This window comes from Gadus chalcogrammus, chromosome 8 (assembly GCF_026213295.1).
Source record: "Gadus chalcogrammus isolate NIFS_2021 chromosome 8, NIFS_Gcha_1.0, whole genome shotgun sequence".
In the NCBI taxonomy this organism is placed as follows: Eukaryota; Metazoa; Chordata; class Actinopteri; order Gadiformes; family Gadidae; genus Gadus; species Gadus chalcogrammus.
The window spans coordinates 28,451,188-28,468,558 of NC_079419.1; the positions used below are offsets into that span (position 1 = coordinate 28,451,188).

Here is a 17,371-nt window from a genome sequence, read left to right on the forward strand (position 1 = left end):
TTGCAGTCTATTTTTTTCGTAGGCTACTCTGCTGTTGTCCTTGATGGGGATATATTTTAACCCTTTTTAACACAATTTTCCTGCGACATTCCTGCATCTCCCCCTCCTACGGAGCCCATTTCAGCACCGTGTCAGTAGACAGTTACAATCCTACGACGTCGTGAGTGCAGCGAATGCGCGTTCACGTTAAGAGGAGTTTCGGGAAACGCTCCAAAGAAATTGACGATGGATCGCAAGATCCATCGTGAGAATGATCGTACGAGCGTGGATCCATCGTTATCGGGAAACGGGGCCCAGCTCAGTTCCGAGGTCGCGTTTCCACCGCCGACAGTACCCTTTAAGGTAGGCCCGATGTCGATCGCCGCGGCAGCTACGTAAACATCGTAAACAACGTCTTCCTCCCCAAGAATGCAGACGAACGTCCCCACCTCCTTGTTCGCCCAAGCAAGCTTTTTTACGGGACATGTTAATTGTAAAGAATAATACCTCGAGGCTACTGTTTGTTTGTTTTTATCCCCACGTCGCCCGGAAGTGATGATTCTGTCGACCAATCAACGGAGGGGGTGTGTAGCTAGAATTTCCCGGGACCCTTTCAGGCGTCTCGTCTCGTTTTCAGTACTGAAAACGAGGCCAAAACGGATACAGCTAAGTCCGGGTCACGCGGCATAAAGTGAGTGTCGTGGTACCATTTAACTCTGATTGCGAGTTGCGGCTCTGTCGAGCCAGGTTTTCCCAAGAAAGCCTGGGTATGTTCAGCGAGGTTTGTGGTATACCCCCCGGCTTTCGTTTAGAAATGTCAACAATTTATTTGGGATTTAACATTGAATATTTAACATTCAAAATTAAAAAAAACTTGAACAAGGAAATGTTACATTCAACATCAATACAACCTCCTGCTTTCTTCGTGAGTGCCCGGTTTGTTTACATGATGTGGGCGCATCTGTCTGCGTCACACAAATACCCAGCGCATTTACTGACGCAAATGACGTTTTGAAATGTTCAGCGTAGTGTCCGAATTCTCGTTTGTTCGTTCCCTAAATAGTGCACTATATCATGAACACTATATAGGGAATAGTGAGTGAGTGAATAGGGAACGATTTCGAACACAGCTATGGGCTATAATGTGTTGCCTTAAGTCTTTCAAACTTAAAATATAACTAACCAAATTTATTCACAAATAATGGCAATATTGTGGTTGTTGTTGTTGTTGTTGTTGTTGTTGTTGTTGTTGTTGTTGTTGTTGTTGTTAAAAGGTGCTTAAAGGTGTTAGTTTGCTTTTGGTGGAATAACGTGAACGGACTGGACTGTTGACTGACCCACACACTCAGACAAACACGGTTCTTAATTGATAAGGTCATTTAATGCTCATAAATGTATCGCACAATAAATTAATAATAAGACAAATTATAGAAACAATAACAGCTACATTATTGCGTAAGCTACCGGAAGAACGAGTCAGACCTCCCCACAGCCCGCCCCCTCAAGGGCTTTCACTTCTGTCATCTGACGGGACAGAAAGACAGACATTGTGAACCAGAGACGGGCTGACGACCCTGAGCACACGGGCTTTACTGGAAATGAGCGGCTGATTTCCCCGTTGAACTCGGTTTAAAAAAATGCGTATTATATGTTAACAGTAAGCCTAATCCTAATGTTGAATTGCTCATCCAGTAGTTAGGTTATTACTTGGTTGGAGTGAGTATCGGAGGGACGTGTTGAAGAGTATGGACCACAACGCACACCACACGCATATCGGCTGTGTGAACATCGGCACCCTGACGAGCACCCTGCCGGTGATCCCTTATCAGAAGCTGACTGATCTACACTACCTCAGCAAAGGAGGCTTCGGCACTGTGTTCAAGGCTCAGCACTCGGACTGGCGAACCTCTGTAGCCATCAAGTGCCTGAAAATCGACTCTCCAGTTGGCGAAAGGTACGCTATTTTTCCCTAAGCCCCCTTGATACATCTCATTCTTATGTTAAACGAAACTGATTTGTTCGCAGTAATCTTTAATATTACTTCCTTAAATCAAACTGGCTACGGAAAACGCGCGCGCGTGTGTGTGTGTGTGTGTGTGTGTGTGTGTGTGTTGTGTGGTGTGGTGTGTGTGTGTGTGTGTGTGTGTGTGTGTGTGTGTGTGTGTGTGTGTGTGTGTGTGTGTGCTGCAGGGAGAGAAATAGCCTGCTGAAGGAGGCTGAGGTACTCCACAAAGCCAGGTTCAACTACATCATCCAGATCTACGGTGTGTGCAACGAGCCAGAGTTCTTCTGTATCGTCACAGAGTACATGTGCAATGGTTCTTTGGACCGCCTGCTCCACGAGGTAATGACCTTATTTAGGCTTACTGGTATTTTGCAGTGGTTGGTTAATGCGTGGGTTAATGTGTAGGGATTTGCTGCTGTCAAGCTTAACATAACATTCACCCATTGATGGGGCCTGGTCTTTTTTAACATAAAGGAGAACTAAGTTATCACCGTGGTTCCTCATTCTTAAGTAATGTCTCCCTGAATGCAACGAAATGTCAAATGTAAACACTTTCTATTTGCTGCATTTATTTGTACAATTATTCTGTTTAATTACTTCGACATATTTGTGCCAACATGTTTGACATCGATCTGTTCCTTATTTCAGTTACATTTTTTCCGATGACAGTTTTGAATAGTTCTCAAGCCCGTATACATCTCATGTTTTATTTATCTATTTATTTATTCTTGGCCCCAGTGTTTGAAATTAGTAATTTCAACTCCTGCATTTGATCGGGTGAAGTTTCACTATGGCCAAAGAGAATATAGAATACTATTCTCGATCCTTTATCTCACAATAGCTTGTGACAACATAATTTACCCCCGAGGGAAAGTCCATGAGGGACTTTCCTGAATGTGGTCCCTGACTGCAATGTGCCCACAATAGCTATTTAAATTATTTAGTGAAGCATGATCATAGAAATCATCTCAATGAACAAATCTGTCTTTATCCCAAAGTCTTGTCAAAATGAGGAAAAGTTTTTAAATTGTGCTTTTCAAAACCACCTTCAACAAGAAAACATGACCTTCCTATAAACCTCACCTGTCTATAAACCACACAATATTTAACTGTTTTGGTCTTTGTGTGGCAAAGATTTTGCACAGCACACCAGGCCTTAACAAGGCACTAACCAGGCACTAACCTATTTCATTTCAAGCCAGTAGTGTTCCTCAAAACCGAACTCCAGGTTGACAATCCTAGCCCTGTGGACCTGGCCGGCTCTGGGCTCCCCCTCACCACAGGATATAGGATCATATTTAACATGTTCAATATTATGATTGCGAATGCGCGTTGCCTTGTCAGGTTTGGGGAAGAATAATCCAATCCTAACAGACCCCACACCATAGGATAATCTGCCGATTTATATTTACAGCAGTTATTGTAATAAAACAATACAATATAAAACAATAAATCAATGTCACTGACTCAGCTAAGTATCCGGAATGCAACACATACGCACTGGGATCCACACACCTGGAGTCGGCTCTTAATTTAACATAATGATAACGATAGTACAACCAAAGTGAAGATGGATAAATAACAACAGGTTAATCGCGATAATTGCTGAAGTGAGTCTTGGTCTATGTGTTGTACAGAAAGACTCGTATCCCCATCTCCACTGGCCCCTGCGGCTGAGGATCCTTTACCAGATCGCGCTCGGGGTCAACTTCCTCCATAAAATGACCCCGCCACTGCTGCATCACGACCTCAAGACACAGAATATCCTGCTGGACGGGGAATTTCACGTCAAGGTGTGTGTGTGTGTGTGTGTGTGTGTGTGTGTGTGTGTGTGTGTGTGTGTGTGTGTGTGTGTGTGTGTGTGTGTGTGGTGTGTGTGTGTGTGTGTGTGTGTGTGTGTGTGTGTGTGTGTGTGTGTGTGTGTGGTGCACGCATGATAAGGGAAATACAGCTTGAGTAGTGTACAGCCTTTTCAGTTTTGATTAAACCTTTTGTTGTGAGTGGAGGGAAAGAGTGGATTTGAATCTGAATAAGCTGTCATTTTCCAGCTCAGTTTATGGCTCAGTGGTCCTGTTGGATCTGTTGTGGAATCCCTTATATAGGCTTGTGCTCTTCTTTTCAAATGACCCAGGGTCATTCGAAAATACATCTTGTGATGGACTAAAAATGCATGTGATTGCTTAATGTATTATGGAAATGTATTTCCTTATGCAACAATATTGGTCTCCTTACTCAAGAATTAAGATGGATCATAGACAATCTGCAGAGTACAAAAAACAGTATTTAGATTAACTGAGTGAAACAAGAAATACATTTCTCTTTAAACTTGTAATGCTCATGTTCGGCTGCTTAGATTGCAGACTTTGGCCTGTCCAAATGGCGGCAGTTGTCCATCAGTAAAGGTTCTGGGTCCAAACCTACAGAGATAGGGGGCACCATCATCTACATGCCCCCCGAGGAGTACCATCCCAACAGGATCCGCAAGACGGACGTCAAGTACGACATGTACAGGTTAGAGAGAGGCCACCATGTCTATTAACATACTTATTGCTTTTCTTCCATGTCCAATCAGAAACATACTCATTCATAGTTCATTCCCAAAGCAAAGACCATTCAAAGTGCTTTACATGTGTAATAATAAACTTTTTAAAGACACTTGAAGCACCATCCATAACAGTGGATGTTAGCGACAGTATAGACAGACGGAAACGCTTTAAGCCCTGGTTTAAAAGAGTACACCGCGTTGAGGCAGACTTTCTGGAAGTTTGTTGAACCGGATTTTCAGCATACTGATAGACAATAGACCACACCATGGCATGGCTAAGTAGCTGCCAACCGAACAATCCAACCCACAGCCAGCTTTCAGAAGGTGAATTATTTTAAAGAAAAGGGGAATTACATTGGTGACACCATGCTCTTCGTCCCTCACGGGTTCCCCCCCTCTATGTTCACTTTGTAGCTACGCCATCATCATGTGGGAAGTGCTGTCCAGGCAGATTCCGTTTGAAGGTAACCAGACTGATGGCGTATATGGAAGTATATTTTTAAATTCACATTGAATAAAGTAGTTGAACAGCTCCTACTCTGAAACGGATTCCTTGTCAAAGTGCATTTAACTATCTCATTATCGTAGCAATACAAATTAATCATTGTGTGTGTGTGTGTGTGTGTGTGTGTGTGTGTGTGTGGTGTGTGTGTGTGTGTGTGTGTGTGTGTGTGTGTGTGTGTGTGTGTGTGTGTGTGTGTGTGTGTGTGTCAGACACGATCAACCCCATGCAGATTATGTTCTGCGTGATAAACGGGACCCGCCCTGACACGGGTGCAGGCAGTTTGCCGGACGACACCCCAAGTAGAGAGACCTTGGTCCGCCTCATGACCTGTGGCTGGGCGGGCGAGCCTGACGACCGGCCCACCTTACTTCGTAAGAACACAACACAGGGCCCCCCAAATAAAGGGGCTTGCAGGTCATTGGATTTGGTAAATAAAGCTCAGGGTAACAAAAACGTTCCAGTGGCACCGTACGGACGGCTCCATCTTTGGTAAAAGATTTGTGACAGCAAATACTGTTTACTATTTTGTTAATGCATATAGGAGACGCTTACATAATAAAAGCCATTAAGAAGCAGGTAGGGGTTAGGTGAGCCTCATCTAGTTAATCTATCAACACACTGTAGACTGGCCCCTCTAGATAAACTGTTCTTAAAGTTCTCTTCTAAAAGCTTCGCCCACTCGCACAAATGACTTGCTCTTCGGTAGAATAACCATATAACAAACGGGAAATAAGGCGTAACCCCGCCTCTTTAAGTTTTTGGTTCCTGGATAGGCTCAGTCACGCTTCTCTCTAGAAGTTCTTCTATAACATCGTAGCACTTGGCAAACGTCTTCATTGATCAACCTCAGTCAATTGCGGAGGAAATGCAAAATAGGCCCTAATTCAGGGACACATTTCTAACACACTCACTTGCTCACACTTTGAATGTGTACTGTGTGTCTCTAAGAGTGCTTGATGGAGCTGGAGCCCATGCTGAGGAGATATGACGACATTGACTTCCTAGAGGCCGTCTTTGAAATCAAGAAGTCAAAGGTTGGTCAGAAATCCGAGTTTTTGGGTCTGTGGTGGGTGTGTGTTTGAAGGCTTGTTTTAAAGCAGCCTCAACTGGTCAGGTCAAACTGATTAGTCTCTGGGGCTAGGTGAGGTTGCTCAAACCGCTGTGTACAGCGAAACGTTGCATGGTGTGGCGTTATGAAGACTCATATTGGAGATCATTTTGGGCAAGAGCCGTGACATAGAGTTTGAAGACGCATTTCATTTCCTTTCCTGTTGCAAATACCCTTCCTCTTTTCAGCCTCGGTTTCACATGTTTTATCTTTTAGAATAGTATTTTATTTTTGTCTCATTAGTCAGCATTTATCAAGTTTCACAAAAAGATTACAAAATAAAAAAATTTGGAAGGATGGTTCATCAAGCAAAAAGACCCTTTCTTCTTGTGTTGGACCCACCTTAGAGGAGGAGTGTGAGCTGCTCTCCGGGCCAGGCAGTCTGCCAGAAGGAGGCACAGAGATCCATGGACTTTCTGAAGGAAAGCCCCAGGCCTTGGCCGGTATGTATCCTGCTCTGATACAACCACCATGTTACATAGATAGACATTTAGTTTATTTTCAACTTTTTATTTGACATTCGTTCACTATTTTTTTATATTATTACTGTCCTGTACTTATGCAGTGTTCTATTCCACATTTCCAGTCTGGAATAAGTCAAATGTCTGATCTTAAGTGGCTGATTAAATATTCTGAAGGAATTATCTACCTGCCACAATAATTTCTATAATTACTATCCACATATTTAATTTTTTTTTCAAATGCCAACTCCAAGGAGTGTTGAGTGTTGCCGGTGTGTTTAGCATGTGTCTTCCCCTCCAATAGGAATCCTCCACCTCCTCAGGCTCCGCCTCCTCTCAGGAAACTGACATATCTCAGCCAGGGCTCCTCACCAGCATCGACGCCCCTCCAACTAAAGGTAATAAAGCCACTTGGTATGATGCCATGCAACGCATCTAGCATGCTAGCCCCTTACCATTTATGCTTTGGGCATTTAGCAGACAGTTTTAACCAAAGTGACTTACAAGAAGTACATTTGTCATAAGAAAGTGAAACAACAATATATCACTGTCGGTACATTAAGGATGTTCATAGAACCAAGCAGTGTTGGGGAGAAACGGAATACATGTACCGGCGTTACGTATTCAGAATACAAATTATAGCTTACTGTATTCCGTTACAGTTACAATTGAAATAGTTGGTATTTAGAATACAGTTACATTGTTGAAATCAATGGATTACATGAAGATGCTTCTGTTTCAGCAGTTTATTCGTGCTTTCACACCAACAGCATTTAGTGCGCACTAAACGAGTTTGGTCTCCTTGGTTCGGTACGTTTGCGTTGGCATGAATGCAACCACCTCACTTCGATGTGAACCAAATCAGCCGACCGAGACCTCCCTGATCAGCTGGTCTCGGTTCGCTTCCAAACAAACCCTGGTACGGTTCGCTTGATTTGTGAAAGCGAACGCACCTCGGTCCGATCCAGTTCTACAAAGCATATGTTTTGCCTCTTTGGAAGTAACAGGCACCCGCTCAGCCCCGCACATTATGGGAATTATTGTTTGATTGTCGGACGTCTGGGAATTTGGACAGACACCCACATAAAACGTCTCTCTCTCTCTCTCTCTCTCTCTCTCTCTCTCTCTCTCTCTCTCTCTCTCTCTCTCTCTCTCTCTCTCTCTCTCTCTCTCTCTCTCTCTCTCTCTCTCTCTCTCTATCTCTCTCTCTCTCTCTCTCTCTCTCTCTCTCTCTCTCCTCTCTCTCTCTCTCTCTGCGATTTTATAGGCAACACCTATGCACTTATTTTTCGCATAAACATGCCCTTATAGTCTTTGTTCCACTACAGCAAATTATATAAAATAGTTTACTTTCAGGGAGACTTGGGCTTAACACATTCAGCCAGTTTGAACAGAAGAACACACCAGAATAGGCCTGTTTAGTAAGCAGGATTTGATGCCGCATTCCTACACCTATAAAATGCAATTCACTGTGGAAGTAATCCAAGTATTCAGAATAATGATGAATGATGAAATGATGAAACGGAATACGTTACATATAACATATTTGGGCATGTATTCTGTATCTGGAACTGGATACATTTTAAAAGCAACCTTCCCAACACTGGAACCAAGTGCCAAGCACTAACAAGCATTAGGTTAACGCATTCACAGTACACAACAAAGATAGTGAGGAAAAAATGCTACACAACTAAGTACAATAATGAAGTGCGACAAACAATAAATGTGTACATTAAGTGCCAGGACGAACAACATACGATAAGTAGGAGGGGTGGGACGAGGTTGCTATGCAGAGTCTTAGCAAACTCTGAACAAGTGAGTCTTTTGCGGAAGCTGGTTAGCGACTCTGGGGCTCTGACGTCGGCAGGGAGCTTGTTCCAGCGCTGTGGTGCAAAAACAGAGAAGAATTGTGACTTTGATTTAGACTTTTGCTTGCTCTTGGTGATGGCGGTACCAGATGCCCAGCTGAAGTAGTTGAGCAGAGCACTCGTGCTGGGGTCTGTGGTTTGACCAACAGTTGGAGGTAGGCGAGGGCAGTTCCATTGACCGCCTTGTAGGTGACTACCATCATCTTTAATCTAATACGAGCTGATTCCCGGAAGAGGGGGGTCACATGGGAGAATTTAGGTAGGTTGAACATGAGGCGTGCTGCAGTGTTCTGGATACACTGCAAAGGTTTAATCGTGGAGGCAGGGAGCCAGGAGCCAGGAGCGAGGTGCAGTAGTTGAAACGGGAGATGACAGGCGCTTGGACCAGGAGCTGAGCTGCTTCCCTTGTGAGGGATTGCCCGATCCTCTGGATATTGTTGACGGCTAATCTGCAGGATCGGGCACGCGGTGATGCTCGTGGTGCAGCAAAACTGATTGTCCAGTACCCCACCAAGGTTTCTCGCGGTTGGTGATGAGGATACAGCGATCTCCTCGACAGTGACCAGTCAGTCAGTCCATGTTAGGGCAATCTTTCACTGGCATAAGGAGGAGCTCAGTCTTGTTGAGGTTAAGCTTCCGGTGACATTGTCTGACAGTGCTGATGTCTGCCAGACATTCTGAGATGCCAGACATTCCTTACCACATGTCAGCCTTGGGTTAGACACCCTGCACACATAGGCTCCGCTCACTATTCACGCCTTGTTGCCCAATTCAGATTTATTGCCCACATCTAACGTTACTGTTTGATTGTTCACATAATTTACTAAAATGTGGCCAATATCGGATTCCAGATCAAACTGGTCAGTCCGACAGACCCACATGAGCAAAAGATCAATAACAAAGAGGTCTCATGGCACGCTTCCATCATTGCACATGCAAGGATGGAAGCGTGCCATGAGACCTCTTTGTTATTGATCTTTCAGTGAAAATCTGTTTCACTGAAACAGATTTTGTTTCTTTTCATTGTCAAGGGCTATTTTCTTATCTTCATTACTGATTTTATAGACATTACTACTATTAACTCACTTGTCCCTCCAATGACCTCATTAGCAGCTCTTTTCCATGTTTGCATTCACTGTGTGTTCAGAGTGGTGTCAGAATGACCCAGTGACTGAAAGGTTGCCTGAACTCTGACCTGTATCTGATATAGGAACACAAATGTTCACAGAATAAATTATGTCCACTTTTGCTTGCACTGAACGAGGCCATATTCTATACCATTTACCGTGCCTTAGAAGGCATGGTATTGCATATGGCATGTAAATTGGCTAATGGACCAACATGCAATCATACATTTTGTTCGGAATTGCACCCTCTAGTTTAGAAAAGGTAATTCAAAACGGGAATGGGGGGCATTAATGGCTGCGCTGTTGGAATACCAGAATGGTCATTCAGTTTAACCTGATGAAACAAATTACTTGTTGAATCTTTGCAGTAGAATTACAGTGTGTTTAGGGTGCAGGTTTGAGTTGGCACCCATTGAGGAGATACATGTGATTCTTAGTCTCTCTTTATATATGTTGTAGCGGGCCTGTGGGTGTGGGGTTTCCACGCTACCAAGTTGAACAGATAAAACGACACAACAGCTCTAGCTCCAACTTCCCCTTCACATGTCTGTTTGCTAGCCCTCTTAATCCCCAGCACCCCTGCTTAACGATCCCCAGGCTTGCCTGGTTAAAAGGAGGAAGTCCATGTAAGGCTTTGGGGTGGAGCCAGCAGGTTTCCAGACCTACCACTCCGCTCACTCCTCCCTGCAGTCTGTCAGACACCCTCCACCTCAGACCGGGAGGGAGGGGCGGTCCGGCTCCCTAGAGCAACCCTCCTGGCCAGGGCCTCTGCAATCTCCTGTGCTGGGTCGTCCCCCACTGCGTCGTCTCCGTCTCCCACTGCGTCGTCTCCGTCTCCCACAGCGTCGTCTCCGTCTTCCACTGCGTCGTCTCCCACTGCGGCCTCGTTTCCCGCTGCGGCCTCGTCTCCCGCTGCGGCCTCGTCTCCCGCTGCGGCCTCGTCTCCCGCTACGGCCTCGTCTCCCGCTACGGCCTCGTCTTCCGCTGCGGCCTCGTCTTCCGCTGCGGCCTTGTCTCCCTCTGCGGCGGCGTCCCTTTCGGCGGCAGCGGCGTCTCTGGCGGTGGCGTCTCTGGCGGCGGCGTCTCTGGCGGCCCATCAGCTCCATGTACCTAGCCTGCTGCGCAAGGTTCGCGTCCACCAGTTTCCTCACCAACGCTTCCATCTTTTCTGTGTGCTGGTCTATCTATTCAACTTGGGATTGTTACTAGCACGAATCCTCCACAATATGTAGCGGGCCTGTGGGTGTGGGGTTTCCACGCTACAAGTTGAACAGACAAAACGACACAACACACAGAGAGCAGTTCAATTTATTCACCTTGTAAACAAAACCAGGGTGGGAAAAGGGTCATCCACTTCCTTTATGCTCCAGTCCAATGTCTGTCCAACACCTTCCACCTATCTCTCTCCCTTTTGGCGTACCACGCTGCCAGGCGATCACACAGATCCTGCCTTTCCTGTGCTTACCCTAGCCTCCCTAGCTCCAGCTCTAGCTCCAACTTCCCCTTCACATGGTTAAAAGGAGGAAGTCCATGTAAGGCTTTGGGATGGAGCCAGCAGGTTGCCAGACCTACCACTCCCCTCACTCCTCCCTGCAGTCTGCCACAATGTACACGTGGAATCAATAGCTGGAATTAGCACATTTTCAAAATAAACAAGCTGCAGATTCATGTCTTCAGACGTCCTGACTAGGGATGTCGGGAGAACCGATACTTCGGTAACAAGTCGATGCCACAATTCTAAAAACGTGACGGTACTCGTTCTTCTACAGTACCGTAGGTACCGGTGATACAATTCCCCCGAACGTCACATGGGCAGCATATACACCTACAAGTGTTGTAGTCTGCCGTCAAATGCCAAAGGAACACAGAAGATGGTAACTACAAGCTGTGACGGCTCCGCCTCGAAAAATAGCAAGAGTCTTTTCTGGAAGTACCTTGCGTTTGAGGCCGATGATCATGGATTAATAATAGATTCGCAAAACCTAAATGCAAACGGTGCCATTGAGCTTTTCAAACGAAAGGAGGAAACACTTCCAACTTATCGAAGTACCTCAAAGACAGACATCCAGATTTATTCAAAGAATTCAAGTCGACTTATCCTGAAATACACTGTGAAAAGCGAGGGTCGCATTTCCACAGAGCCTACCGAGTTTCCCCGTTTACCGTTTGCATGCACACATAGCGCCACACTACAAACAACCACCACACACCTCAGTTTAACCCACTTAATCCATCCACCATTTACTCAACATGATGCATATTTCAAGCCATCAACCATGCATTAATTTGTATATCAAACGCAACGCTTAAATTCATTAGTTTATAGTGGTACAACGGCTCACGGATTTCCTGTCATCCATACGGATCAACCCTCACGGTTCGGGACCTCACGGAAGTGATCTTCAGATCGGCCGATTATGCAAAAACAAAAATAAACTAGAACTGCAAGCAGTTTATGCAGGGGTCCAAGAAATGTGCATTTCGCCGGCACAACGCAAAGCATGTGTTCAAAACGCTACCGTGAACCTGTGGATATAAAGGTTTTGATTGTGGGAGGTTCGGTGTCGGAGTTATATCCCCAAACGCGTTTTCAGAACATTCCTTTGCCCAATTAGGAGATTAGGAGAACGATTTATTTTCGCGTGTGTCTGAAGATGTCGTGTGCAAAGTTTGGTGTCCATTGGTCAAAAAATGTGGCAAAAGGCAGTTTAGCAGTTTTCGCGATTTTGCGAAAAAATGCAGCAGACTCCAGTGAATCTGTGTGTCTAACGTTTTGGACTGTGGGAGGTTCGGGGTGGGAGTTATAGCCCCAAACGCGTATTCCTTGGTACAGCGCCACCTAGGGACCGTCGTGTCTGGATTTGGTCGTCTGCGGTCACCTCACTTACCTGGATCTAGTCATTCATTTGGCGTGTGTGCAGCATTTACGGTTTGGGCTGTGGTACCACTTCTAATGAAGGAAGTATAATAATCCCTACAAAAACAATAGGGATCCAACCTGTTGGCTTGGACCCCTAAAAAGTTGTCCGTTCACGTGATCGGCGCATGTTTAAATGACAATTTCGGTATTTAGCACATAGCCCCCTTTCTGGTTTGTCTAGAATGAAATATAGTGGCACACGCACACGCACACACCATGGCGGGTGCTGATTGACTGCGCACACACACAAACCCTGCTCACCGTTAGAAGAGCTGTAGGTGAAGTAGCCTCATCAGAGACTCTAATTGTATTCAACAGCAAAGTCTCAGAGATTGGCGACTTAAATCTTTTGTGGACTTTTGTCAGCAGCTCCTGCCTTTCTCTACGTGCAGTATCACACAAAAATACGTAATGTTGGGTCGCCTAGATTGTTGTATATAGGCCTATAGAGGGGGGGTCTGTTTAATTGAATATTGCATAGTTTCCAATAGCTCCCGCTCAGCCCCTCGCAGTTTACGTGTGACCGTGATGAGTGTGTCTCTAACCATCCTGGAGTAGTAGCAGGATTTGATAAAGTTAAATTCAAAAGCGGTTGTGAAAGAAAAATAAAGTTCACTGTATCCGGCCCTTTACATTTAAGCTAACAGATATAGATATTCGATAATCAATATTAAAAATAAAAAATAATATAACTTAATAATATAACATATAACTTCAGAATAATCTGTCTGGCGGGCCAGTTATGGCCCGTGGGCCGCCAGTTGCCGACCCCTGGTGTAGACTCTACACTCTCCCCAGGTAATGCAGATATAAAATAATTTCAAGTTGTTAATCCAGGTCTGCTGTGCTTCCTTTGGACGCAGGTTTTCTATTTTATTTACTATCCAGGTTTAAAAGAAGAAGGAATAATGCCTAATTTTGCACTTTATATTGTTTGACACTGTTCTTTATTTGTATTCCTTACTTGAAGGCTACAAGACATTGCCACTGTATTTTGTAATGTTCAAATGTTTTTAATAAATGATTATGTTGAAATACACGATTTATTGTTTTGTTTTAGTTTTTTTACCGTGGTATCGAATTGGGTATCGAGAATCGTGGAATTTCACTGGTATTGGTATCGACTACTAAATGTCTGGTATCGAAACATCCCTAGTCCTGACCAAACATGGGAATTCACCCGCTGCAGTTCTACTCTGTACCATGCTGAAGATTCACCCTCACTTTGTTGTTCCTCCTATTGACCTTTGGACCCCCCTTCAGACGGAGGTCAGGCGTCATTCCTATGCCTGACCCTGGAACGTCCGGCACCCCTGAGGGACCTAAGCCCCGACCAGGACATGAACTGTCCCCACGCCATGCCCACCAGGCCCATGAAGGACCCCGGCCAGGCCTACTGCCACGGGGGCGTCGCCTTGTGTGAGACCCTCAAACAACAGACAACGGACGACTTCCCCGTCATGCCCATCGGACAATTGCAGGAACAAGGTGGGGCCAAGAGTTATCTTGTTATTTTTCATCCCGTAATGTCTAATTTACTCATAATGTATCCTCTTCAAAATGTAACACAACCTAACAGGTTTTGGAAAGTTGTTCATTCTCATTAGTAGAGTGGTATGTTAGGAGTGGAGTTATCGCTTAACATCTATGAGCATCTATGAGTAATGATGAAAGGTGGAAATAATGTGTGTGATTGCATGTGTTTGCCATGAGTTACACACACCAAATCATTCACATACATAGGTTATGTAAACACACACCAGTGGTCCATATATGCTGTGGATGAGGTGTATTCCCAGGCAAGAGAATAAATGTGGTTGCAAAGCAAACCACACTATTGCTATCAGCTCCCTTATTATTCACAGTGTATCTGTGGATACCTATTGTCTTTGTAGGGTTTATGTATTATTATATTGGATGGTAACGAAACGCTTTAGAGCTCAGCCCCTGATTGCACAAAAGTTTTCAAATGCCAACGACATTTGTATTCCCAGGAAGGAGATGCTCAAAAAGTTTGGTGCCAAAGTTTCCATAGGTGGCGCTATAAATCGTGGTCAAAGTTAAATGCTCGGCATATCCGCCCCGATTGCAGAAAAAATCTGAAATTTGATGGTCTTGCCTTATTTGGCATGCTGAACATTTTTGGCTGATGGACCCATAATGTCAGCCAGGATATATATATTTTGCTGTACAGTGACATTTTCGTGAATTGTGTTTCAAACAGAATAATAATAGCTAGAACTGCCAAGCAGTTATCCAGGTGTCCCAAGCGATGTGCATTTCGCCGGCAACATCGGCGAATCATGTATTCAAACAGCTACCGTGAACCTGTGGATATAAAGGTTTTGACTGTGAGAAGTTCGTGTGGGAGTTATCGCCAAACTCGTTTTCTTGGTATAGGCGGCCACCCCGGTGACCGGCTGTTCTTGATTTTGGCGTCTGAGTAGCAGTACGTACTGGATCTAGTCATGCAATGGGCGTGTCTGCACAATTACACGGTTTGGGCTGTGGACCCACGTTTGAGGGTGGGAAGTATAAATAACAACACGTCGTTCGTTTATGGGCGCCGACTTGTGCCGTAATTTTCCGAAGAGAATTTTTCTCCTGGCGGAAATTTCCGAATTTTTTATCGAACGCCATTAAGGGTAGCACCGACATATGTGTAAAATTTGGACTCGATCCGATGTCTAATTGATGATTTTTTTAGATTTATGATTTTCCACGTGTAACGTAGCTAATAAACAAATATTCAAAACGCTACCGTTTCGTCGTCGATGGTCGGATCACAAAAGTGTTTGATTTTCTTTTTTTGTATGCGTCTGAAGATGTTGTGTGCAAAGTTTGGTGTCGATTGGGCAAGAAATATGGGGAGTGTAGCGAAAAGGCAGTTTAGCGGTCTTCGCGATTTTGCGAAAATGGCAAATGGGCGTGGCCTATGCCAAAATATGCAGCAGACTCCAGTGAATCTGTGGGTATAACGTTTTGGACTGCGGGAGGTTCGGTGTGGGAGTTATAGTAATAATAGGGGATAAGAATCGCTACAAAAACAATAGGGATCCAACCTGTTGGCTTGGACCCCTAATAATAATATGATAAATTGTTTTTTATTATTTATTTTATTTATAACATTTTATAATATTATTATTTAACATTGAAAGTGAATGGGGGCTTTGGGCCTTATCTGACATGCTGAATTGAAGATCCATAACATCCATCTCGATAGATTTTGCTGCACTTTGAAGGTTTTGGAAGAAATAAAAAAAATGACCCAAAATTTTGTCTACGTGCTCCTTGATAATGCCAAACTTTATGTCATCATAATTCTCTTGAATCTGTTAAAAAATAACAGTAATGACAGATTTACGCACAAATATGATTATGCAAATTAGCTGTCATCATTCAATCAATCACAGGTCTGCTTCAGAGAAATCCAGGGTCCGATTACTTGGTGGACCCCCCTTAGATATTGTGTAAAGTTTTGTGTTGATAGCGCATAGAAAGACGTCAAAGTGTAGGGGGGTACAGCGCTGAGTGTGTTTTGAGGAAAGCTGACTCCACATATTCCAGGTTTTGTTTCATGCCCCAACAGCCGCTCAAGAGCTGTGACTGGCACTACTCTGACGTCATTATTTGATGCTAAATGGTCTATCCGATAGAGCTGAAAGATGTTTTTTCACAATAAAAATAGGAAAACATCCCATGAATGGGCTATGTGAAAAACAGCATTGAACAGATTCTAGTATGTGTCCTATTTCACTGATAGTTACCGTTCCTTAGTGTTCTAGCCCAGATCTGTCAGAGGGGTGGTGGAAAGGGGGTCCCATTATCAGGCCCCACTGACACACTTTTTTTACTAAATATTTTGTATTTCTATAAAATAATGTCCCCTCTCCTCCCCCATGGGCTCCAGACTCGGCATTGGTTCATCAAGCAACAAGAAATCCCTCGGGGCCGGGCACAAGCAGGGCCCGGTGGGCCGCTGGATGACATCTCGCCGCGAGGAGATCGTGGAGAACATGACGGAGGCTTGCCTGAACCAAAGCCTTGATGCCCTTCTGGCCCGCAGCCTCCTGATGCGCGAGGACTATGAGCTTGTGCTGAACCAGCCCACGCGCACGGCCAAGGTACGTCAGCTGCTGGACACCGCCCACCGGCACAGCGAGGACTGCTGCCGCCTGGTATGTGCAACACCTGTACAGTAACCAGCAGAAATATAGACTGCAGCCATACCCAGCCGTGATCGTGTCCCCGGTGACGCCGGGGCCCAGCGCCCCGCTGCTCTCCCTTGGTGACACCGGCCCCGAGAGGAGGTAGCAGCAGCAGCAAAAGAAGATCAGCAGGGCTGCCTTGAAGTGGACTGATGGGGCAGCTCATGGAGGGAGCTTCCACAAAAATGGGTCAAATAAGGAGACTTCTGGGATTCTGGCGGACATCTTGGTTTTTTGGTTTCCCAGACAGACAGACAGACAGACAGACAGACAACAGACAGACAGACAGACATACAGACAGACAGACAGAACAGACAGAAAAGACAGCCAGACAGACAGACAGACAGACAGACAGACCAGAACAGACAGACAGACATACAACAGACAGTAACAGACAGTAACAGACAGACAGCGACAGACAGACAGACAGACAGACAGACAGACAGACAGACAGACAGACAGACAGACAGACAGACAGACAGACAGACAGAACAGACAGACAGACAGACAGACAGACAGACAGACAGACAGACAGACAGAACACCAGACAGACAGAACACCAGACAGACAGACAGAACACCAGACAGACAGACAGACAGACAGACAGACAGACAGACAGACAGACAGACAGACAGATCCGACAGA

At 45.0% G+C, this 17,371-nt stretch overlaps 1 protein-coding gene across 1 annotated transcript; it reads left to right on the plus strand.

Annotated features, from left to right (window-relative positions):
- The first annotated feature begins 1,514 nt into the window (after positions 1–1,514).
- Positions 1,515–16,993, plus strand: ripk2 (receptor-interacting serine-threonine kinase 2). The gene is given in 13 exon segments (XM_056595903.1): positions 1,515–1,933; positions 2,170–2,323; positions 3,622–3,777; positions 4,338–4,495; positions 4,944–4,993; positions 5,244–5,405; positions 5,983–6,068; positions 6,490–6,585; positions 6,908–7,001; positions 13,782–14,006; positions 16,420–16,469; positions 16,472–16,699; positions 16,701–16,993. Coding segments are annotated over 13 exon segments (1,800 nt in total). The 5' UTR covers positions 1,515–1,724; the 3' UTR covers positions 16,833–16,993.
- Positions 16,994–17,371: the final 378 nt, after the last annotated feature.